Source organism: Rhinopithecus roxellana, chromosome 17, assembly GCF_007565055.1.
Source record: "Rhinopithecus roxellana isolate Shanxi Qingling chromosome 17, ASM756505v1, whole genome shotgun sequence".
In the NCBI taxonomy this organism is placed as follows: domain Eukaryota; kingdom Metazoa; phylum Chordata; class Mammalia; order Primates; family Cercopithecidae; genus Rhinopithecus; species Rhinopithecus roxellana.
Genome location: NC_044565.1, coordinates 39,526,352 through 39,549,879, shown reverse-complemented (window position 1 = coordinate 39,549,879; position 23,528 = coordinate 39,526,352). Strand labels below are relative to the sequence as shown.

Here is a 23,528-nt window from a genome sequence, read left to right as displayed (position 1 = left end):
AATCAGGATTAGCATTGTCGAAAGCTAATAACTGCAGCACTATATCCTGAGCAGCCAAATCTACAATCACCTTTTTAAGAGACTCCTGTAACCGAGCTATAAAATCCACGTATGGTTCTTTTGGTCCCTGTTTTATAGCACAAAAGGAAGGGTATTGTTCTCCACATGAAGTGATTTTTTTCCCAAGCTCTAATGCACACTCCTCTGAGCTGTTCTAGGGCATCATCCTGCATGACCACTTGTGCATCTAAACCAGCCCAGCTGCCAACCCCCAAAAGTTGGTCTGTAGTTATATTAATTTGAGGTTGGGCCTGGGCATTGTGAGCAGCCTGAATGGAAGCTTCATCTGGCCACCAAGTTTTAAATTGTAAGAACTGAGCAGGAGTTAGATAAGCTCGAGTAAGAGTGTCCCAGTCAGTAGGAATCATCTGACTGGAAACAGCAACATTCTTTAACAGTCCCATTACAAAAGGAGAACCTGGTCCATACTGATTTATAGCTTGTTTAAATTCTTTGAGTAATTTAAAAGGAAAAGCCTCAAATTTAACTGTAATATTTCCCTGTTGTTCTAGGGGGTGTATTCTAACAAGGAACTGCCAAGCCTCTAAATCACCCTCTCGTCTAGCTTGCTGAATTCCTGCCTGAATAGAACTAAGAGTGGTTGCTTGAGGCACTGCTCAAACAGTCACTGGGGCAACTACTTTTTGCCCAGTGTCCTCTGGAAAAGAAAGATTTGGAGGGTCATTTTCTTCAAAATAATAATGAGCGGGTGCAGAAGGGTAGGGATGAACCTCTCCCTCCTTTACAGCTTTAGCTGTCAATAAACTTGCTCTGTAACCTCTTCTGTTACTTTATTATACTGTCCTTCCTCCTCATCATCAATGTGAAAACCAAGGTGGAACAAACCACAGCCAACACTTGTCACATTGTTACCCTTAAAGGCATTCTTAAACCATGATGCTTCCGAGCTCCCCTTCTTACCACAGGGATTGCTTTAAGAGTACTTGGGTGTCCTCCAGCTAGTTCCATGTTCTCCAGCCGTCGCTCTGGTGACCCTTCAACCTGGATTCAAGCCCCCACGATGGACGCCACTTGCTGAGACCAGCTTGGTTGGGAAGACCCTAACCCAGTGGCGCTAGAGGAATTAAAGACACACACACAGAAATGTAGAGGTGTGAAGTGGGAAATCAGGGGTCTCACAGCCTTCAGAGCTGAGAGCCCCAATAGAGTTTCACCCACGTATTAACAGCAAGCCAGTCATTAGCATTGTTTCTATAGATATTCAATTAACTAAAAGTATCCCTTATGGAAAACAAAGGGATGGGCTTGAAATAAAGGGATGGGTCTGGCTAGTTATTTAAAGCAGGAACATGTCCTTAAGGCACAGATTGCTCATGCTATTGTTTGTGGTTTAAGAATGCCTTTAACTTGCCCACATTCCAGTAGACCCACAACCTACCAACGTGGGTGTTATGGCCATCATGAACATGTCACAGTGCTGCAGAGATTTTGTTTATGGTCAGGTTTGGGGCCTGTTTATGACCAGATTTTGGGGGGCCTATTCCCAACATTCATGAAACTAAATTTATACATTTTTAAAAATTACACTTTAAGTTCTGGGTACATGTGCAGAATGTGCAGGTTTGTTACATAGGTATACACATGCGATGGTGGTTTGCTGCACCCTTCAACCTGTCATCTACATTGGGTATTTCTCCTAATGCTATCACTCCCCCAGCCCCCTACCCCCAAAGGGGCCCCGGTGTGTGATGCCTTGCCCTTGTGTCCATGTGTTCTCATTGTTCAACTTTCACTTATGACTGAGAATCTGTGGTGTTTGGTTTTCTGTTCTTGTGTTAGTTTGCTGAGAATCTTGGTTTCTAGCTTCATCCATGTCCCTCCAAAGGACATGAACGCATCCTTTTTTATGGCTGCATAGTATTCCATGGTGTATATGTGCCACATTTTCTTTATCCAGTCTATCATTGATGGGCATTTGGGTTGGTTCCAAATCTTTACTATCGTGAACAGTGCTGCAATAAGCATACATGTGCTTGTGTCTTTATAGTAGAATGATTTATAATCCTTTGGGTATATACCCAGTAATGGGATTGCTGGGTCAAATGGTGTTTCTAGTTCTAGATCCTTGAGGAATCGCCACACTGTCTTCCACAATGGTTGAACTAATTTACACTCCCAACAACAGTGTAGAAGTGTTCCTATTTCTCTACATCCTCTCTGGCATCTGTTGTTTCCTGACTTTTCAATGATCACCATTCCAACTGGTGTGAGATGGTATCTCAATGTGGTTTTGATTTGCATTTCTCTAATGACCAGTGATGTGCTTTTTTTCATATGTTTGTTGGGTGCAAAAATGTCTTCTTTGGAGAAGTGTCTGTTCATATCCCTTGCCCACTTTTTGATGGGGTTATTTGCTTTTTTCTTGTAAATTTGTTTAAGTTCTTTGTAGATTCTGGATATTAGCCCTTGGTCAGATGGGTAGATTGCAAAAGTTTTCTCCCATTCTGTAGGTTGCCAGTTCACTCTGTTGATAGTTTGTTTGCTGTGCAGAAGCTCTTTAGTTTAATCAGATCCCATTTTTCTGTTTTGGCTTTTGTTGCCACTGCTTTTGGTGTTTTAGTCACGAAGTCTTTGCCCATGCCTATGTCCTGAATGATATTGCCTAGGTTTTCTTTTTTTTTTTTGAGGCGGAGTCTCGCTCTGTCGCTGGGACTGGAGTGCAGTGGCCAGATCTCAGCTCGCTGCAAGCTCCGCCTCCCGGGTTTACGCCATTCTCCTGCCTCAGCCTCCCGAGTAGCTGGGACTACAGGCGCCCGCCACCTCGCCCGGCTAGTTTTTTTGTATTTTTAGTAGAGACGGGGTTTCACCGTGTTAGCCAGGATGGTCTCGATCTCCTGACCTCGTGATCCGCCCGTCCCGGCCTCCCAAAGTGCTGGGATTACAGGCTTGAGCCACCGTGCCCGGCCATCCTAGGTTTTCTTCTAGGGTTTTTATGGTTTTAGGTCTTATGTTTAAGTCTTTGATCCATCTTGAGTTAATTTTTGTATAAGGTGTAAGGAAGGGATCCAGTTTCAGCTTTCTGCATATGGCTAGCCAGTTTTCCCAACATCATTTATTAAATAGGGAATCCTTTCCCCATTTCTTGTTTCTGTCAGGTTTGTCAAAGATCAGATGGTTATAGATGTTTGGCATTATTTCTGAGGCCTCTGTTCTGTTCCATTGGTCTATAGATCTGTTTTGGTGCCAGTACCATGCTATTTTTGTTACTGTGCTATAGTTTGTAGTCAGGTAGCGTGATGCCTCCAGCTTTGTTCTTTTTGCTTAGGATTGTCTTGGCTATGCAGGCTCTTTTTTGGTTCCATATGAAATTTAAAGGATTTTTCTTATTCTCTGAAGAAAGCCACTAGTAGCTTGATTGGGATAGCATTGAATCTGTAGATTACTTTGGGCAGTATGGCCATTTTGACGATATTGATTCTTCCTCTCTATGAGCATGGAATGTTTTTCCATTTGTTTGTGTCCTCTCTTATTTTGTTGAGCAGTGGTTTGTAATTCTCCTTGAAGAGGTCCTTCACATACCTTGTAAATTGTATTCCTAGGTATTTTATTCTCTTTGTAGCAATTGTGAATGGGAGTTCACTTATGATTTGGCTCTCCGTTTGTCTATTATTGGGGTAGAGGAATGCTTGTTATTTTTGCACATTGATTTTATTTCTCCTTTGCTTATGAAGCTTAGTTTGACTGGATATGAAATTCTGGGTTGAAAATTCTTTAAGAATGTTGAATATTGGCCCCCACTCTCTTCTGGCTTGTAGGGTTTCTGCTGAGAGATCTGCTGTTAGTCCGATGGGCTTCCCTTTTTGGGTAATCCGACCTTTCTCTCTGGTTGCCCTTAACATTTTTTCCTTCATTTCAACCTTGGTGAATCTGACAATATGTGTCTTGGGGTTGCTCTTCTCAAGGAGTATCTTTGTGGTGTTCTCTATATTTCCTGAATTTGAATGTTGGCCTGCCTTGCTAGGTTGGGGAAATTCTCCTGGATAATATCCTGAAGAGTGTTTTCCAGCTTGGTTCCATTCTCCCCATCACTTTCAGGTACACCAATCAAACGTAGATTTGGCCTTTTCACATAGTCCCATATTTCTTGGAGGCTTTGTTCATGTCTTTTCACTCCTTTTACTCTAATCTTGTTTTCTTGCTTTATTTCATTGAGTTGATCTTCAATCTCTGGTATCCTTTCTTCTGCTTGATCAATTTGGCTATTGATACTTATGTATGCTTCACAAAGTTTTCATGCTGTGTTTTTCAGCTCCATCAGGTCATTTATGTTCTTCTCGAAACTGGTTATTCTAGTTAGCAATTCGTCTAACCTTTTTTCAAGGTTCTTAGCTTCCTTGCATTGGGTTAGAACATGCTCCTTTAGCTGGGAGGAGTTTGTTATTACCCACCTTCTGAAACCTGCTTCTGTCAATCAAACTCATTCTCCATCCAGTTTTGTTCCCTTGCTGGTGAGGAGTTGTGATCCTTTGTAGGAGAAGAGGCATTCTGGTTTTTGGAATTTTCAGCCTTTTTGCGCTGGTTTCTCCCCATCTTCATGGATTTATCTACTTTTGGTCTTTGAAGTCAGTGACCTGCGGATGGGGTCTCTGAGTTGGACATCCTTTTTGTTGATGTTGATGCTATTCCTTTCTGTTTGTTAGTTTTCCTTCCAACAGTCAGGCCCCTCTGCTACAGGTCTGCTGGAGTTTGCTGGAGGTCCACGAGTGGAGGCTGCAGACCAGCAGAGATTGCTGCCTATTCTTCCTTTGGAAGCTTTGTCCCAGAGGGGCACCTGCCAGATGCCAGCCAACGCTCTCCTGTATGTGGTCTCTGTCGGCCCCTACTGGGAGGTGTCTCCTAGTCAGGATACATGGGGGTCAGGAACCCACTAGGAGATGTCTCCTAGTCAGGATACACGGGGGTCAGAGACACACTTGAGGAGGCAGTCTGTCCCTTATCAGAGTTTGAACGCGGTGCTGGTTGATCCGCTGCTATTTTCAGAGCTGCCAGGTAGGGACATCTAAGTCTGCTGAAGCTGTGCCCACAACCGCCCCTTCCCCCAGGTACTCTGTCCCAGGGAGGTGGAAGTTTTATCTATAAGTCCCTGATTGGGGCTGCTGGCTTTTATTCAGAGTTACCCTGCCCAGAGAGGAGGCAGTCTGGCTGCAGGGGCCTTGCCGAGCTGGGGTGGGCTCCGCCCAGTTTCAACTTCCCAGCAGCTTTGTTTACACTGTGAGGGTGAAACAACCTACTCAAGCCTCAGCAATGGTGGATGCCCCTTCCTCCACCAAGCTCAAGCATCCCAGGTTGAGCTCAGACTGCTGTGCTAACCACGAGACTTTCAAGCCCGTGAATCTTGAGCTTACTGGGCTCCGTGGGGGTGGGACCTGCTGAGCCAGACCACTTGGCTCCCTGGCTTCAGCCCCCTTTCCAGGGGAGTGAACGGTTCTGTCTCGCTGGTGTTCCAGGCGCCACTGGGGTATGAAAAAAAAACTCCTGCAGCTAGCTTAGTGTCAGCCCAAATGGCTGCCCAGTTTTGTGCTGGAAACCCAGGGCCCTGGTGGCGTGGGCACCGGAAGGAATCTCCTGGTCTGCAGGTTGCGAAGACTGTGTTAAAAGTGCTGGGCTGGAGTGCATGGTACAGTCCCTAATGGCTTCCCTTGGCTGGGAGAGGGATTTCCCCATCCCCTTGCACTTCCCAGGTTAGGTGACTCACCACCCTGCTTTGGCTCATCCTCCTTGGGCTGCACCCACTGTCCAATCAGTCCCAATGATTGAGATGAACCTGGTACCTCAGTTGGAAATGCAGAAATCACCCACCTTTGCGTCGATCTTGCTGGAAGCTGTTCCTATTCAGCCATGTTGCCAGCCAAGGTCAACTTTTTTTTTTTTTTTTTGAGACAGAGTCTTGCTCTGTCGCCCTGGCTGGAGTACAGTGGCGCAATCTCGGCTCACTGCAAGCTCTGCAAGGTCAACTTTTTTAGATCCCACATATGAGTGAGAACATGTGATATTTGTCAGAAATGTCCATTTTAGAAATCACTTGCGTATCTGTGTTTCTAAAGATTTGTAGTTTTCTTCTTGCTGGCTCTAAACGTTTATTTTTCAGTTTATTCCTAACATTAACAATGTTAATGATAATGTTGTCATTAACAATGAGGTTGTAAATTTTTTTTCTAATTGGTTATTACATATAAAAATTATTTTTCTATTTTTGTTTATTTTATAACTGACCTTCATTTAGTTTTGACTAGTATATGATATAAATTATACACTGTTTAAAATAGCTGTATCGTATTCAATTTATACACTATTTTTAGACTTAAAAGAACAGTTAGATCTTTAACTTGAGATGCTTCACCTACTGGGTGAAGATCTCTATATGCCTCATTTTTTTTTTCTCAGTGGTAAAATGATCTGAAACAATATATGACCTGTAAAGTATTACCCTTGAACCTATTATGCTTTGGATATGAAATTAGAGGATACGGTTTATTATAACTGAATGATTACATTTTATATACATTTCTTCTACTAAACTTTGTTGTAAATACTTGACCCCAGAACCAGTTTATAAGATTCTGATTGTAAAACACATGAATATATTGTTTTAAGCTTGTTTTATGAAATTTTTGATAATACTATAACGAAGTATTTTTAAGATTCCAAGGTCTAGAGAATAAAAAGATACAAATTGATTATGAATCTAATGTCAAGTCTAATACTGTCTTAATATTAAATCGAATATTAAGTCTGCATTTTTTTATTATACTTTAAGTTCTGGGGTACCTGTGCAGAACGTGCAGGTTTGTTACATAGGTATACATGTGCCATGGTGGTTTGCTGCACCCATCAACCGTCATCTACATTAGGTATTTCTCCTAATGCTAACCCTCCCCTAGTCCCCCACCCCCGACAGGCCCAAGTCTACAGTGCATTTTAAAGAAAGATTTTTATCTCCAGTATAATTGCAAATAAGATGCTGTAACTCGAATTGTCTGAACTGACAACTTGGAGACTCATTTTCACAAAATCCTATTGTTTCAGTGAGACAAACGACAAAATCAGTAATACAAAAGCAATAATCTGTCCAGAGAAACACAAAGAAAAAAACATATTATTTTATACTGTTTTGCTTATATTGTTTTGCTTTTTTTTTTTTTTTAACAAAAGGAAACCTGGTATTACCTTGCAGTTTATGATTAACATAGTATAATACTCATTTGCTGTTTCTGAAGTGCCACAGAAATTTCTAACATAAATTGAAGAAAAATTGACACCAAAATTTTGTATGTGTGTGTGTATTTCTGAGCTGGCACAGCCATGTGTAGCATTTGGTAGCATCTTTTCACAGGATGAGCTGTTAGCCAGCTTCACAGACCCTTGGATATCATGTAGCTTAGTTCCTCCTCCTAGTGCTCCCATCTCTCAACACTGTTTGCTTTCAGTTTGTTCATGCAAGTTCAACGAAAACACCTTAACTTAGATTCTTCCTTATGCATGTTCATAATATCATAATAATTATTTTTAAAAACCCAAATTGTCCTGTTTTTCTTAGCTCTTCATCTGAAAGACTATGAAGACATCATCCCTCCTGTGGAGATCTACTCTCTGCTAGCACTCTGCGCATGCACCAGCAGAGCCTTTGGGACTTGTTCAAAAGCTTTCATTAAACTTGAATCTTTAGAGAGCCTCAGTTCAGAACAGAAACAGCAGTATGAAGACCTCGCTTTAGAAATATTCACCAAACATGCACCAAAAGATAACAGAAAACCTCAATTGGGCAGCCTTATGGAAGGGTAGGCTAATTTTAATTAGTGGATGTCATTCTACCTTATTAGAAGCTTGGATTTCTACAAGTACAATGTTTAATGTAGGAAGTAAAGCGCTAAATTTTGAAGCAATTCACATTAACATTATACCCTATTTTATTTATTCTTACAAGTGTATTCATGCTTTTATTTTTTCATTGTAAGGTTTTTTCTTGAAAAAACTTTTTTAAATGAAAGTATTTGACATTAATCTTGGAATTTTTATTGTTTAGGTTTTTTTAAGTGTATTAAATAAATTAAGTTAGACTAATGAGAAGTTTTAAAGTATAATGAATTGTTTCTCCCCTTGTTTTACAGTGGAGAAGGGAAACTGCCAACATGCGTTGCCACAGGAAGCCCGATCACTGAGGATCAGTTCTGGATGTGCAGTGTATGCAAGCATGGTGTCCTTGCTCAGGAAATAAGCCACTACAGCTTCTGTCCCTTATGCCATAGTCCAGTGGGATAAAGGAATGATAAACTGTATATAACCGTAAAATATAGGTAACATCAATAAATGGCTATATGCTGTATGTGTAATAAGGTTTATTTCTATGAGTTTTGTATGAAAATAAGCCTCATTATTTATAGTTGAATTTTTGCACAAAATACATGTTAATAAAATAATTTTTAAGGCAATACAACTGTGAAATAATAAGGCTGATTTTCATATAAATGTATGAAAATCAACCATATTTTCTGTCTCCCTCTCTCTTTTGTCTATCTTGTATTTGGTTACATGATACCATGGGAGTATTCCAAATAAATATTTTTCTCACAGTGTCAAGGTAACTGAATTCGTTAAAAAAGTTGAAGGGAGTGGGGAGTGGGGGAGGCATGGGAGTGGGGCAAAGTTGAATTTAGAGAATTTTTATAACCCATGTTACAAGGAAGTTAAACAATTGTAATAGTGCAATGAGCTTTCTCTGTAGCCATAGTTAATTAAATAAGCGTTGAATGTCTTCTTTATTATATATTCAGAAGTGAGGCGATGGCATTTTAAAGACATTTTTTTACAATCTAAATTGTTTCTAATAGCCCTATTCTTCTATTTTAAAACCTGTCCTTTTAGTTTCATTCAAGAGATGGCATTTGGAATTTACACTTTCATATGATTGTGCAGAAAACTTGGCTCTATTTATAATGAAAATAACAAACAAAAATATCCATTTTGTAGTTATAGCTTCTACTGAAACATTGTCACTAAGCTGGACCCTTCATTTACACAAGTATTGTTGAGGGAGTGATTCTTTCTTGATATGCATCTGTTTTCATGGATTATTAATTTAGAAGATAAACAGTTGTGATCTGTAATGGACCATTTCTTATGTCTTGTATATAGCTAATAATGTTCTCTATTTCTCATGAATTCCCATTTTGTGGCTAAAGACAGAACTTTGCACTATTTCAGCAAGATTATTTTATTGAGGTTTGGCTTACCTTTAGTAGAGGCAATACATAGAGATATGAAACTTTGTTATTGCAGCTGCAATGCACTTTCTCAATCTGATGTTTTTGTCTTGTAGAGACCCAGGCAAGTTCAGCATGTTGCAGATTGGGAATAGTGAGCTATGAGATTTAGAGCCTAGATGAGCTTAAGATAGATAGTGGGCTCTGTATTATGTCTTTATAATGAGAGCTATCAGCTCCTAAGATATTTCTCTAAAGTTAAAAAAATTAAATTATACCTCCAGCTAATTGAAGTCCACCCTTTCCACACTGATGTGCAATTATATGGAAAAAAAAAACAAAAAAACAAAAAAGCAAGTCCATATATGCAGGTACCAATTTCTGGTTTCTTTTTCTGTTCCATTGATCTGTTTGTCTTTCTTTGGCCCAAAGCAGAATGTCTCAGTTATTATAGTTTTTAAAATAGGTCCTGCTATCTGGTACAAGTCCTACTTTGTTTTTCTTTTCTTTTCTTTTTTTTTTTTTTAGGAGCAAAACTGCAAGTTTATTTTGGTCACCTAAGGTGTGGGGAAGAGGTCTGTCGGCCTCCGGCAAAGAAGGCCGACAGAGTCCCCCGGTGGGGCTCTCGGACGGAGTTCCTGCAGTCCTGACATCCCGACAGGAGTGGAGGACAGAGGAAGGCCGCCTGTTTTTCTTCTTCAAAAATGTTTTGTCACTCTCAGTCCTTTGCACTTCTTTTCTACATATACAACCATATAACCGTGCTTAATGACTGCTTTTTTTAAAAAAATACTTCTCAATTGTCATATCTGTTATTTTTTTTTATCATCTTATTGCATTGGCTAGGATACCCAAAACAATGCTGAATAATTAAAGTGATGATACTGGGTATCCTTGTCTTATTCTTAATCTCAAAGGAAATTTTTCAATATTTTAAGAAATCATTGCTTATTATATTTTCTGTAGACATTCTGTTGGTAGGTTTTAATAAGTATGTCTTCTTGTCCTAGTTTGCTAGGGAGTTGAATTTTATTAACTGAATTTTCTACATCTGTTGAGATTTTTCTTCAATTTGTTGATGTGGTGAGTTAAGTACTACAAGCAAGAATACTTGATAATGCTAAAAACTGCTATTCACAATAACAATGTAACATGTAAGAGTATCTGTAGACATAACACCTAATATCTATGCTCATAGCAGCCACCTTTATAAAGCAGAAACTGCAGTGGATGCAACAAAATCAATTAATAGAAATACAGTAAGAATGACTTCAATGCAATGTTGTTGTGACGATCTCTTATAGAAAACACACTTGCCAGGCCGGGCGCGGTGGCTCAAGCCTGTAATCCCAGCACTTTGGGAGGCCGAGGCGGGTGGATCACGAGGTCAGGAGATCGAGACCCTCCTGGCTAACACGGTGAAACCCCGTCTCTACTAAAAATACAAAAAACTAGCCGGGCGCGGTGGCGGGCGCCTGTAGTCCCAGCTACTCGGAGGCTGAGGCAGGAGAATGGCGGGAACCCGGGAGGCGGAGCTTGCAGTGAGCCGAGATCGCGCCACCGCACTCCAGCCTGGGCAACACAGCGAGACTCCGCTCTCAAAAAAAAAAAAAAGAAAGAAAGAAAACACACTTGCCACTTGATTTTTCCCTATTTTTTATGTGATGAAATACACATAGCATAACATTTACTATCTTAACCATTTTTAATTGTTTTTAAATTTAATATTTTACAAGACATGGTCTAGCTCTGTCGCCCAGGCTGGAGTGCAGTGGCACAGTCATAGCTCACTGCAGCCTCAAACTCCTGAGCACAGTAATCCTCCCACCTCAGCTTCTCAAAGTGCTGGGATTACAGGCATGAACTCTTGTACCTTGCCTATATTAATCATTTTAAGTGTACAGTTAAAGTGGAATTAACTATATTTATTAAGTACATTCATATTGTACATATTTCACCACTACCACCACCACCACCACCACCATCCATCCATCCATCTCCAGAATTCTTTATCTTGCAAAACTGAAACTGTATGCTCACTGAACAATAACTCCCTATCCCCCTTAAAGCTGTCCCTGGCAGCCACATTCTACTTTCTGTCTTTATGAATTTGACTACTCTAGGTACCTCATAAAATGGAATCATTTAGGCTTTTTGTGGTTGGCTTAATTCACTTCATGTAATGTCCTCAAGGTTCATCCATGTTGTAGCATGTGGCAGAATTTCCATTCTTTTAAAGACTGAATAATATTCCATTGTATGAGTATACCACATTTCGCTTATCCACTCATCTGTTGATAGACACTTGGATTGCTTCCACCTTTTACCTAGTGCAAACAATACTGCTATGAACCTGGATATGTAAATATCTCTTTAAGACCATGCTGTCAGATATTTTGGGTATATACTTAGAAGTGGAATTGCTGAATCAAATAGTAATTTTATTCTTAGTGTTTGAAGAAGTGTCATACTATGTGATTGCACCATTTTACATTCTCACCAATAGTGCACAAAGATTCCAGTTTCTTCACATTCTTACCAACACTTATTTCTTCTTAATAGTTTCCATCCTACTGGAATGGTGAGAAGTGGTATTTGATTGTAGCTTCGATTTGCATTTTCCTAATTATTAGTGACATTGAACATTTTTTCATGTTCTTATTGGCCATATGTGTATCTTCTTTAGAGAAAAGTCTATTCAAATCCTTTGCCCATTTCTACATTGGGTTGTTTTGCTTTGTTGTTGTTGTTTTTGGAAGTTCTTTATATATTCTGGGTATTAATCCCTTATCAGATATATGACTTGTAAATATTTTGTTTTATTCCGTGGGTTGCTTTTTTACTCTGATTGTGTTTTTTTTTTTTTTTTTTTTTTTTTTTTTGAGATGGAGTCTCGCTCTGTCACCCGGGCTGGAGTGCAGTGGCCGGATCTCAGCTCACTGCAAGCTCCGCCTCCCGGGTTTACGCCATTCTCCTGCCTCAGCCTCCCGAGTAGCTGGGACTACAGGCGCCCGCCACCTCGCCCAGCTAGTTTTTTGTATTTTTTAGTGGAGACGGGGTTTCACCGTGTTAGCCAGGATGGTCTTGATCTCCTGACCTCGTGATCCGCCCGTCTCAGCCTCCCAAAGTGCTGGGATTACAGGCTTGAGCCACCGCGCCCGGCCTCTGATGGTGTTTTTTATGCACAAAAGTTTTTAAATTCTCATCAAGCCCAGTTTGTCTAGTTTTTTCTTTTGTTGCCTGCGCCACTGATGTCATATTCACAAAATCATTGCCAAATTCAGTGTTGCTAAGTTTTTGCCATATGTTTTTTCCTAAGAGTTCGTAATTTTAATTCTTACATTTAGGTCATGATCCATTTTGATTTAATTTTTGTATGTGTTGTAACAGTCGACTTCATTATTTTGCAGTGGATATCCAATTTTCCTAGCACCATTTGTTTAAAAAACTGTCTTTATGCCAGTAACACACTTGTTTTGGGTAAGGTAGCTTTGTAGTAAGTTTTGAAATCAGGAGTGAGTACTTAAACTTTGTTCTTTTTCCAAAATTGTTTTGGCTATTTGAGAGCCCTTGTAATTCCATATGAATTTTAGGATGGAGTTTTCTATTTCTGCAGAAACATCATTGGGATTTTGATAAGGATTCCATAGAATCTGAAGATTGGTTTATATAATATTAACATCTAAACAATATTGTATTCTAATCCATGAACATGAGCTGTCTTTCCATTTATGTCTTCTTTAATTTCTTTTAGCAATGTTTTATAGTTTTAATTGTACAAATCTTTTACTTTCTTGGTTAATTCCTAAATTTTTTTTGGTTTGTTTTTGATGTTACTGTAGACGGAATTGTTTTCTTTTTTCTTTCTTTTTTTGAGAGGGAGTCTTGCTCTGTTGCCCAGGCCGGAGTGCAGTGGTGCGAGGCACAATCTTGGCTCACTGCAACCTCCACCTCCCAGGTTCAAGCGAGTCTCCTGCCTCAGCCCCTTGAGTAACTGGGATTACAGGTGCCTGCCACCACATGTGATTAATTTTTGTATTTTTCATAGATACAGGGTTTTGCCATGTTGGCCAGGCTGGTCTCAAACTTCTGACCTCAAGTGATCCACCCATCTTGGCCTCCCAGAGTGCTGGGATTACAGGCGTGAGCCACCGTGCCTGGCTGGAATTTTCTTAATTTCCTTTTGGGATAGCTTCATCGTTAGTGAATAAAAATGCAATTGATTTTTGCATGTTGATTTAATATCCTCCTACTTTCATATCCTCCTACTTTCATATCCTCCTACCTTGCTGAATTCATTTATTAGTTATAACCATTTTAAAATGGAATCTTTAGTGTTATCTATATGTAAGAGCATATCATTTGTGAAGAGATAATTTTACCTCTTCCTTTCCAATGTGGATGACTTATTTTTAAATTATTTTCTCGCTTAATTACTCTGGCTAGAACTTCCAGTGCTGTGTTGAATAGGAGTACAAAAGTGAGCTTCCTTGCTTTGTTCCTGATTTTGTAGGATAAGCTTTCAGTTTTTCACTATTGAATGTGATGTTCACTGTGTTTTATACACGTCTTTTATTATGTGGAGGCAGACCCCTTCTATTCCCTGCTTGAGTGTTTTTGTCATGAAAGGGTTTTGAATTTTGTCAAATGCTTTCTCTACTTAAATGGAGGTGATCTTAAAGTTTTTTCCCTCCATTCTGTTACTGTGCCGTATTACATTGATTTTTTTTCCTCAACTGCTATTGATTGATTTTCATGTGTTGAATTATCCTTGCATTTCCAGGAATAAATTCCACTTGGTCATGGTGTATAATCCTTTAAATATGCTACTAAATTCAATTTGCTAGTATTTTATTGAGGATTTTTGCATCAAAGTCATAAATGATATTGATCTGCAGTTTTCTTCTGGTGTCTGTGTTTGGCTTTGGTGTCAGAGCAGTATTCGCTTTATAGAGTGATTTAGAGTTTTCTTTCCTTTTCAATGTTTTGGAAGAGTTTAAGAAGGACTCGTGTTGGTTCTTCCTTAAACATTTTTTTTTTTTTTTTTTGAGGCGAAGTCTCGCTCTGTCGCCCGGACTGGAGTGCAGTGGCCGGATCTCAGCTCACTGCAAGCTCCGCCTCCCGGGTTTGCGCCATTCTCCCGCCTCAGCCTCCCGAGTAGCTGGGACTACAGGCGCCCGCCACCTCGCCCGGCTAGTTTTTTTTTTTGTATTTTTAGTAGAGACGGGGTTTCACTGTGTTAGTCAGGATGGTCTCGATCTCCTGACCTCGTGATCCGCCCGTCTCGGCCTCCCAAAGTGCTGGGATTACAGGCTTGAGCCACCGCGCCCGGCCGGTTCTTCCTTAAACATTTAGCAGAATTCATCAGTGCAGCCATCAGGTCCAGGGCTTTTCTTTGTCAAGAGGTTATTTTTAGATTACTGATTGAATCTCCTTACAAATTACAGGTTAATATGGTTTGTCTGTGTCCTCACCCAAATCTCATCTTGAACAGTAGCTCCCATAATTCCCACATGTTGTGGGAGGGAGCCGGTGGGAGATAATTGAATAATGGGGCAGTTTCCCCCATACTGTTCTCGTGGTAGTGAATACGTCTCACAAAATCTGATGGTTTTATAAGGGATTTCTCCCTTCACTGTTCTTTCATTCTCTCGTCTGCCGCCTAAGACATGCCGTTTGCTTTCTGCCATGATTGTGAGGCCTCCCCAGCCACGTGGAACTGTAAGTCCATTAAACCTCTTTTCTCTTTAAAAAAAAAAAAAAAAAAAAACACCCAGTCTTGGGTATATCTTTACTAGCAGCATGGAGCAGAATAATACACAGGTCTATTCATATTTTCTATTTCTTCATGATACAATCTTGGTAGGTTTTTTGTTTCTAGGCATTTGTTCATCTAGTTTGTCCCATTTTTCGGCACACAGTTGTTCATATAATCCTCTTTATTTTTGTAGAATTGATGGTAATGTTCCCATTTTCATTTCTGATTTTAGTAATCTGAATCTTTTTTTCCTTAGTCAATTTAGCCCAAATTTTATTAATTTTTGTTAATCTTTTTAAGAACCAACTTTTGGTTTTGTTGATTCCATTTTTCTGTTTTATCTGTTTTGATTTTTTATTATTTTATTCCTCTGCTAGCTTTGTGTTTGCCATTTGTTCTTGATATTTAATGTTAATATGTTTTACTTTTTTATAAATCTGTTAATATTCCAACTGTTTTTTTTAATATAATTGCTTTCCTTTGTAATCCTATGTTTTAAAACACTTGAAAACACTGAAACGACATAGGTTTCACCACACTTGCAAAGGTGCCATAGCACAAAAAAGGTTAAGATTCTTACTCCTATTTAGAACCCCCCTTCCCAAACCCCCAATTTTCATTACATATACTGCTATTTTCCTCTTAGATCCCTGGTTTTTAGACACATAAATATCCCTGTTGTTCCTTGAACAGAACAAAGCATAACTTCTACTCAGGTGCGGGGGCTCATGCCTGTAGTCCTAGCACTTTGGGAGGCTGAGGTGGGCAGATGTCTTGAACCCAGGAGTTGGAGATTAGCTTGGACAACATGGGGAAACTCATCCCTACAAAAAATACAAAAATTAGCTCACTGCCAACCACTTCCACCCAAGTTCAAGGGATTCTCGTGCCTCAGACTGTGGAGTAGGCTGTGATTACAGGCACCTGCCACTACGCCCGGCTAATTTTTTGCATTTTTAGTAGAGACAGGCTTTTGCCATGTTGGCCGGGCTGTTCTCGAACTCCTGACCTCAGGTGATCCGCCCGCCTTGGCCTCCCAAAGTGCTGCGATTACAGGCATAAGCCACAGCGCCCGGCCATCTCCACCTTTTCTTTTTTTTTTTTTTTTTTTTTGAGACAGAGTCTGGCTCTGTCGCCCAGGCTGGAGTGCGGTGGCCGGATCTCAGCTCACTGCAAGCTCCGCCTCACCGGTTTACACCATTCTCCTGCCTCAGCCTCCCAAGTAGCTGGGACTACAGGCGCCTGCCTCGTCGCCCGGCTAGTTTTCTGTATTCTTTAGTAGAGACGGGGTTTCACCGTATTAGCCAGGATGGTCTCGATCTCCTGACCTTGTGATTCGCCCGTCTCGGCCTCCCAAAGTGCTGGGATTACAGGCTTGAGCCACCGCGCCCGGCCACCTTTTCTTATCTCCCGAAAGAATTAACATCTCTGGCTTTATGTAGAATAGTGTATACTGCCACATTAGTGTTTGAGTCATTCCCCAGAGGAGAGGGGAACTACCCCTCCTTTTTTTTTTTTTTTTTTTTTTTTTGCAACATCTCGTCTTCCTTTTGCTGTTGCTTCTCCCCACACACACTTGGTTTTCTTCTATCCTATACTTCAGATTTGTTTCGTGTTTTTTTTCATATTGAAAAGATGACACTGCCCCAAGAAGCAAAAGTAAATGGGAACTGAAAAAAATTTTCTTAAAAAAAATTTTCTTATTTATTTGATCTCTTAAATCACCTGGAATGAATATTATGTCAACTGGGAGCTTAAATGCTTAAATGTATTTTACTCCAAATGGTTAACTAATCCTCCCAATAGCACTCATTTGAATAATCTGTCCTTTTCTCCATGTATGTTACATGTCTTTTACAAAATACAGCCTATTTGGGGCATGTTTCTGGGCTTTTGTTCTATTGAGCTAACCATTTGCTTACACCAGAAATGCCAGTTTATTTTTTGTAGTTTTCCAATCTTTTAATTTCTATCAGTGTTTTTTTATTTAACATTAATCCACTGTATCTGTATTTTTTCAGTGGTGGTAAATGGAAAAAATTAAAAATCTAATGAAAGCAGCCAAAAAGCACACAATTTATGTCCTGTTAAGACTTCTGCATGCAAGTATCATGCTCCAAATATATTTTTCATCTTTACTTTTTCTGACGGAAAGGGCGCAAGTACTTTGGGAAGCAAAACAGAATTGACAGACCCCGAAAAGATACACAGCAGGCATGTAGGGCAGCGTGGGTGGCAACTGTTCTTACATAATTTTAATTTGAATTAAACGTAATGTAAGTAATAAATTACTTTTTGGATTTCCCTTTGCCATAAACAGGGAAGATAACTAAGATCAAAGATTCCAGACTCTCGACACAATATACTACTAATCGTAACACAGTTCTAGAGAATCAAAAAAGGTAGAGAAGTTTGGACCGCGGAACAGACCGGGTGGAATGTCGACCCAAAGCGTTTCAGGGTAGACAAAGCCTACTGAGAACACCCTAAACGCGGAGTTTTGCTAAGTAGGGACGCTGAAAGGCAAGGGAGCGACAGGAAGCCCGCAGGCTAATTCGCCATTAAGAAACAGAACCCTGGCTTCTTCCACCTCCAGCGTCATCGGCCCCAATCCACTGTAACAAACGGATAGTGTCTCGCAGCATCAGACAACTGACTTGAAAATCAGTTTGCGACTACGCATCTGCGCCTCTTCTAAGAAACGAGGAAGGCGGGTCCAAGCGCGGTAACAACATACTTCACAGGGCCCACTGCAAACGCCCTCCCAGCAGCGGAACAGTTATCTCGCGAGACGACGGGTCCCCAGAAGTCACAAACCTAGCGCCAAGATTGGTTGTCAAGGTAGAGTCCAGGGTGCGGAAGTGCTTTGTGGTGCCACCTTCAGCCGCTCAGAGGTCAACCCCCATTCAACACCGAAAACTAGGCCTTGGCTGCTATGGAAAGACAGCAAGGCCAAGAAAGCCGCGCAACCCTAATACTCGCCCAGGCTCATTTCAACAAGGGCGAGTAGGCGGAGTCCGACACGCTGTACGCCGCTTACATTCGCCAGTGCGCCTGCGCGGCCTCCAGCGGCGAGCGTCCCGGGAGGTAACTATCGCGAGACCTGGGGCCGCAGTGACCCCCCCCCCCCCCCCGGGTGGAGGCGACGTTGCGGCTCTCTGGGCTCGTGTTTTCGCTGCTGGAGCTCACGGGCGGCGCGTGTCATAACCCAGCACTAGTACTGAGCGGACCGACGTGCGTCTTTCTAGAAAGGCCTAGGCGAGGCCTAGGATGAGGGCGGCGGAGAACGCGGGGAGGGAGCCCACTCGCGAGGAGCCGTCTGCGGGGAGTTTCCAGGAACCGAACTCCCTGAGGGCTCCTCGGGCGCGGGCCGCCGCTTTTCACCCCGCCGTCTCTCCTTCCACGTTCCTCATTCAACTGTACAAAAAAGGCCTGCAGTCTACATTTGCTGTCTAGCAATAAGCTGTCTAAATTTTTGATTCCAAATATGACTAATCAAAAAAGACCGTTTGTTTAAAACACATGCATAGAAGCGATACGATGATACTTTCACTCGCTTGCTAGTGCTGTAAACTTTTATGACTTGTGTAATGTATTATTTCCTTAAGCACTGTAAAAACTCACCCAGAAACCTCAAATCACTAGAAATACCGCTGCATGAATTTCTGAAAATAAATAGGAACATTTCTGTGGATTTTAAAAATTTTTTAAAAATATTTGGTCTTAGGTGAGAAAATGCTTATCTATTAAATATTGTCTAGTTTCTCCGAAAGGTACTTCCTAGGCATTTTTAAATCTGTTCTAAAAAGGTGGAGCCATGGTCACTAGTTTTGTTTTGTTTTTTTCTTTTGTTTGTTTTTTTGTTTTTTTTTTGAGACGGAGTCTTGCTCTGTCACCCAGGCTGGAGTGCAGTGGCTGGTTCTCAGCTCACTGCAAGCTCCTCCTCTTGGGTTCATGCCATTCTCCTGCCTCAGCCTCCCGAGTAGCTGGGACTACAGGCGCCTGCCACCTCGCCCGGCTAGTTTTTTGTATTTTTTAGTAGAGACAGGGTTTCACCGTGTTAGCCAGGATGGTCTCGATCTCCTGACCTCGTGATCCACCCGTCTCGGCCTCCCAAAGTGCTGGGATTACAGGCTTGAGCCACCGCGCCCAGCCTTGTTTTTTTTTTTTTTTTTTTTGTGTGTCAAACTTAAGAAAACAAAGTCAGTAGTCTCATCTACCAGAATTTCTTTTTTTTTTTTTTTTTTTTTGAGACGGAGTCTCGCTGTGTCGCCCAGGCTGAAGTGCAGTGGCGCGCACTCCATCTACCAGATGCGCCGGCCATCTACCAGAATTTCTTAAAAGAACCTAATCAAAAAAATAGTTTTCAAATTTCCTTGTCCATTCATTCTTTTCTGTCTCTTTATTCTGTGCTTACTTTGTCTTATTTCTATTTATATTTATCATATCGCTCACAAATCTGTGTTCTTTCTTAACCCAGATATTCTTAAAAGTATGCAAGTGCAGGCAGTGATTAATCTCTCTTTTGGGTATCAGGAAGCCCCCTCTGTTCTCATGTTTAAGGTTATATTTTGATTTTCTGCTTGTGACCAGCCTGGCCAACATGGTGAAACCCCATCTCTATTAAAAATACAAAATTAGGCCGGGCGCGGTGGCTCAAGCCTGTAATCCCAGCACTTTGGGAGACCGAGACGGGCGGATCACGAGGTCAGAAGATGGAGACCATCCTGGCTAACACGGTGAAACCCCGTCTCTACTAAAAAATACAAAAAAAAAAACTAGCCGGGCGAGGTGGTGGGCGCCTGTAGTCCCAGCTACCCGGGAGGCTGAGGCAGGAGAATAGCGTGAACCCGGGAGGCGGAGCTTGCAGGGAGCTGAGATCGGGCCACTGCACTCCAGCCTGGGCGACAGAGCGGGACTCCGTCTCAAAAAAAAAAAAAACAAAAAAAAAAAAACAAAAACAAAATTAGCCAGGTGTGGTGGCGCACACTTATAATCCCAGCTACTTCAGAGGCTGAGGCAGGAGAATCACTTGAACCCAGGAGGAGGAGGTTGCAGTGAGCTGAGACCCTGCCATTGCACTCCAGCCTGGGCAAAAAGAGTAAAACTCCATCTCAAAAGAAAAAAAGGAATACTAAAAAATGCTCAAATAAAACATGGAAGAATGCAGAACAGGGGAAACAAAGGAATGGAAAACAAAGGAACCAAATAGAAAACAAGTAATAAAATGGTTGACTGAAACCCATATATCAGTAGTTATATTAAATGTAAATTATCTCAGTGCACCAACTAAAAACAGAGATTGTCTAAATGAACCTCAAGAAACCCATGACCCAATATGCGCTATTATAAGAAACTTGTGTCACATATGATATAGAGATTAAATGTAAAGGAATGGAAAAAGATATAACATGCAAACTCTAATCAAAAGAAAACTTGCATGGCTATATGGATATAGGACAAGATAAACTTCAGAGCAAATAAAGTGGCCAGGGATAAAGAAAGTCATTTCATAACAATAAAGGAGTCTGTCCATTAAGAGCACATAAGAATTCTAATTGTTTTTGCACCTAACAATGGAGCTTCAAAACACATTAAGCAAAGCCTGTAAGAAGTAAAAGAATAGACAAATCCACAATTATTATTGGAGAGTTCCACACTCCAGTCTTGGAAACAGATAAAACAGACAGAAAATCAACAAAAACATAGAAGATACAGATATGGAAGAATTAAACTTCAAGGTCTAATACAATATAACACTTCACCCAACAACAGAAGAATACATATTCTTTTTAAGGGTACAAGGAGGATTAACAAAGATAGACGATGTACTGGATCATAAAACAAACAATAACCAATTAAAAAGAACAGAAAATAATACAAACTATGTTGTCTGACCATAATGAAATTAGAAATCAATAACAGAAACAAGATAACAAGAAAATCTCCAAACAGTTGGATATTATACAATGCACTTTAAAATAATCCACGGATCAAAGAGGAAGTCTAAAAGAAAATCAGGAAATGTTTTGAAGTTTTTTTTAAAAAAAGAAAATAGAACGTATCGAAACTGTGAGATGCAGCTAAAGCAATGTTTAGAGGAAATTTTATAGCATGAAAATGCTTATATTAGGCCAGGCAGGGTGGCTCATGCCTGCAATCCTAGCACTTTGGGGAGGCCCAGACGGGTGGATCGCTTGACCTCATGAGTTTGAGACCAGCCTGGGCAACATGGCAAAACCCCATCTCTACAAGACATACAAAAATTAGCCAAGCATGGTGGTGCATGCCTGTGGTCCCAGCTACTCAAGAAGCTGAGGTGGTAGGGTGCCTTTTACCCAGGAGGCAGAGGTTGCAGTGAGCTGAGACAGTGCCACGGCACTCCAGCCTTGGGGATAGAGCAAGACTCTGTCTCAAAAGTAATAATAATAATAATAGTAAATGCTTATATCAGAAAAGAAAGCTCTCAAATCAATTACCTCAGTTTTCATCTTATGAAAACTAGGAAAAGCAAGAGTAAAATAAGCCCAAAGCAAGCAGAAGAAAGGAAATAATAAAACTAAGAGCATAAGAATCAATTAAATTGGAAACAGAAAAATAGAGAAAAATTAATAATCCAAAAGTTGATTTTTTTAAATGATCAATGAAACTGACAAACTTTTAGCAAGACTGACAAAGAGATAATACAAATTACCCATATCCAGACTGAAAGCGGCCGTATCACTACAAACTCTACAGTCATTAAAAGGATAATAAGAGAACAATATAAACAACTTTATACACATAAACCATATACACATTAACTCAACAACTAAGATGGAATGGACCAATTCCTCGCAAACCACTGTTAAAAGAAAAACTTCAGCTAAATTAAATTTAAAGGTGTTTAACTGAGCAAGGAATGATTTGCGAATCGGGCAGCCCTCAAAATCACAGCAGATTAAGAGAGACTCCATCGCAGCCATGTAGTGGAAGAAGATTTATGGACAGAAAAAGGAAAGTAACGTACAGAAAATGGAAGTGAGGTACAGAAGCAGCTGGATTGGTTACAGTTCAGCGTTTGCCTTATTGGAACACGGTTTGAACAGTTGGCTACATTTGATTGGCCAAAACTCAGTGACTGGCACAGGTGTGGGCTATGTTCGGTTTATACCTCCACTTGTTATAGTTCACGATGTACAGAAAAACCTTTAGGTCGAACTTAAATATTCAAGGAGGCAGCTTTAGGCTAAACTTGATTTAACACCACAAACTACTAAAATTCACCCAAAATTAAATAGGAAGGGATGAAGAGGGAACAAGCCCCACCTCATTTTATGATGCCATCATTAGGCTGATATTAAAATCAAAGACATTACAGAAAAGAAAGCTACACATTAATGTACCTTAATGACAGAAAAATCTTCAATAAAATTTAATTCAGTAACAAAAGATTGACCACATCATGACCAAGCAAGGATTATTTTGGGAATATGAGACTGGTTCCATATTTGAAAATCAACGTCAGCCAGGCGCAGTGGCTCACACCTGTAATCCCAGCACTTTGGAAGGCTGAGGTGGGCGGATCACCTGAGGTCAGGAGTTTGAGATCAGCCTGGCCAACATGGTGAAACCATGTCTCTACTGAAAATACAAAAATTAGCCAGGCATGGTGGTGGGCACCTGTAATCCCAGCTACTCAAGAGGCTGAGGTAGGAGAATCGCTTGAACCCAGGGGGAAGAGTTTGCAGTGAGCTGAGATCTCGCCATTGCACTCCAGCCTGGGCAACGAGAGCAAAACTCCCTCTCAAAAAAAAAAAAAAAAAAAAAAGAGAAAATAAAATCAATGTCATCTACTATCTTAACAGCCTAAGAAAGGAAAACTACATGATTGTTAATTGATACATAATTACCAATCGTGTATCAATTGAGAAAAATAGAAAAGGTAAATGCCAATTTATGACTGAAAGAAAATAAAACCTCTCAGCAGACTGGGGATAGAAGGGACTTCCCTCAACATGATGGAAGGTATCTTCAAAAAAAACCCTACCGCTAACATTATCCTTAGTGATGAAAGGCTGAATGCTTTCCCCCTAAGATTAGGAACAAGGCACAGCTGTCTACTCTTACCACTCCTACTCGGCATGGTTATGGAAGTCCTACCCAGTTAGCAAGAAAAAGAAAGAAAAAGCACACAGTTTAGAAAGAAGGAAAACAACACAACAACAACAGCAACAAAACCTTTCTTTATTTGCAGATGACATGGTTGTTTACAAAGAAAATCCTAATCTGTCAAAAAAAATCTAGGACAAATAAGTGAGTTTAGCAAGGTTACAGGATGCAAAACTCAATTGTATTTTTTTATTACTTCTTTTAATTTAAATTGTTTAACTGCTTAGTTATTTTTTAAAGCCAGGGTCTCACTCTGTTACCCAGGATGGGGTGCAGCGGTGCAATTATAGCTCACTGCAGCCTCCAACTCCTGAGCTCAAGTGATCCTCCCACCTCAG

The 23,528-nt window shown here is 40.6% G+C and overlaps 1 protein-coding gene across 4 annotated transcripts in view; it reads left to right on the top strand.

Annotated features, from left to right (window-relative positions):
• Positions 1–8,658, top strand: part of LOC104678996 (WD repeat-containing protein 35-like) — a 77,739-nt gene extending 69,081 nt beyond the window's left edge. For all 4 annotated transcript variants that reach the window (XM_030920682.1, XM_030920681.1, XM_030920683.1 and 1 more), the window contains 2 exons: positions 7,619–7,859; positions 8,190–8,658. In XM_030920682.1, coding sequence (XP_030776542.1) covers positions 7,619–7,859; positions 8,190–8,340 — 392 coding nt within the window. In that variant the 3' untranslated portion in view covers positions 8,341–8,658. The remainder of the gene's footprint in view (positions 1–7,618; positions 7,860–8,189) is intronic.
• Positions 8,659–23,528: the final 14,870 nt, after the last annotated feature.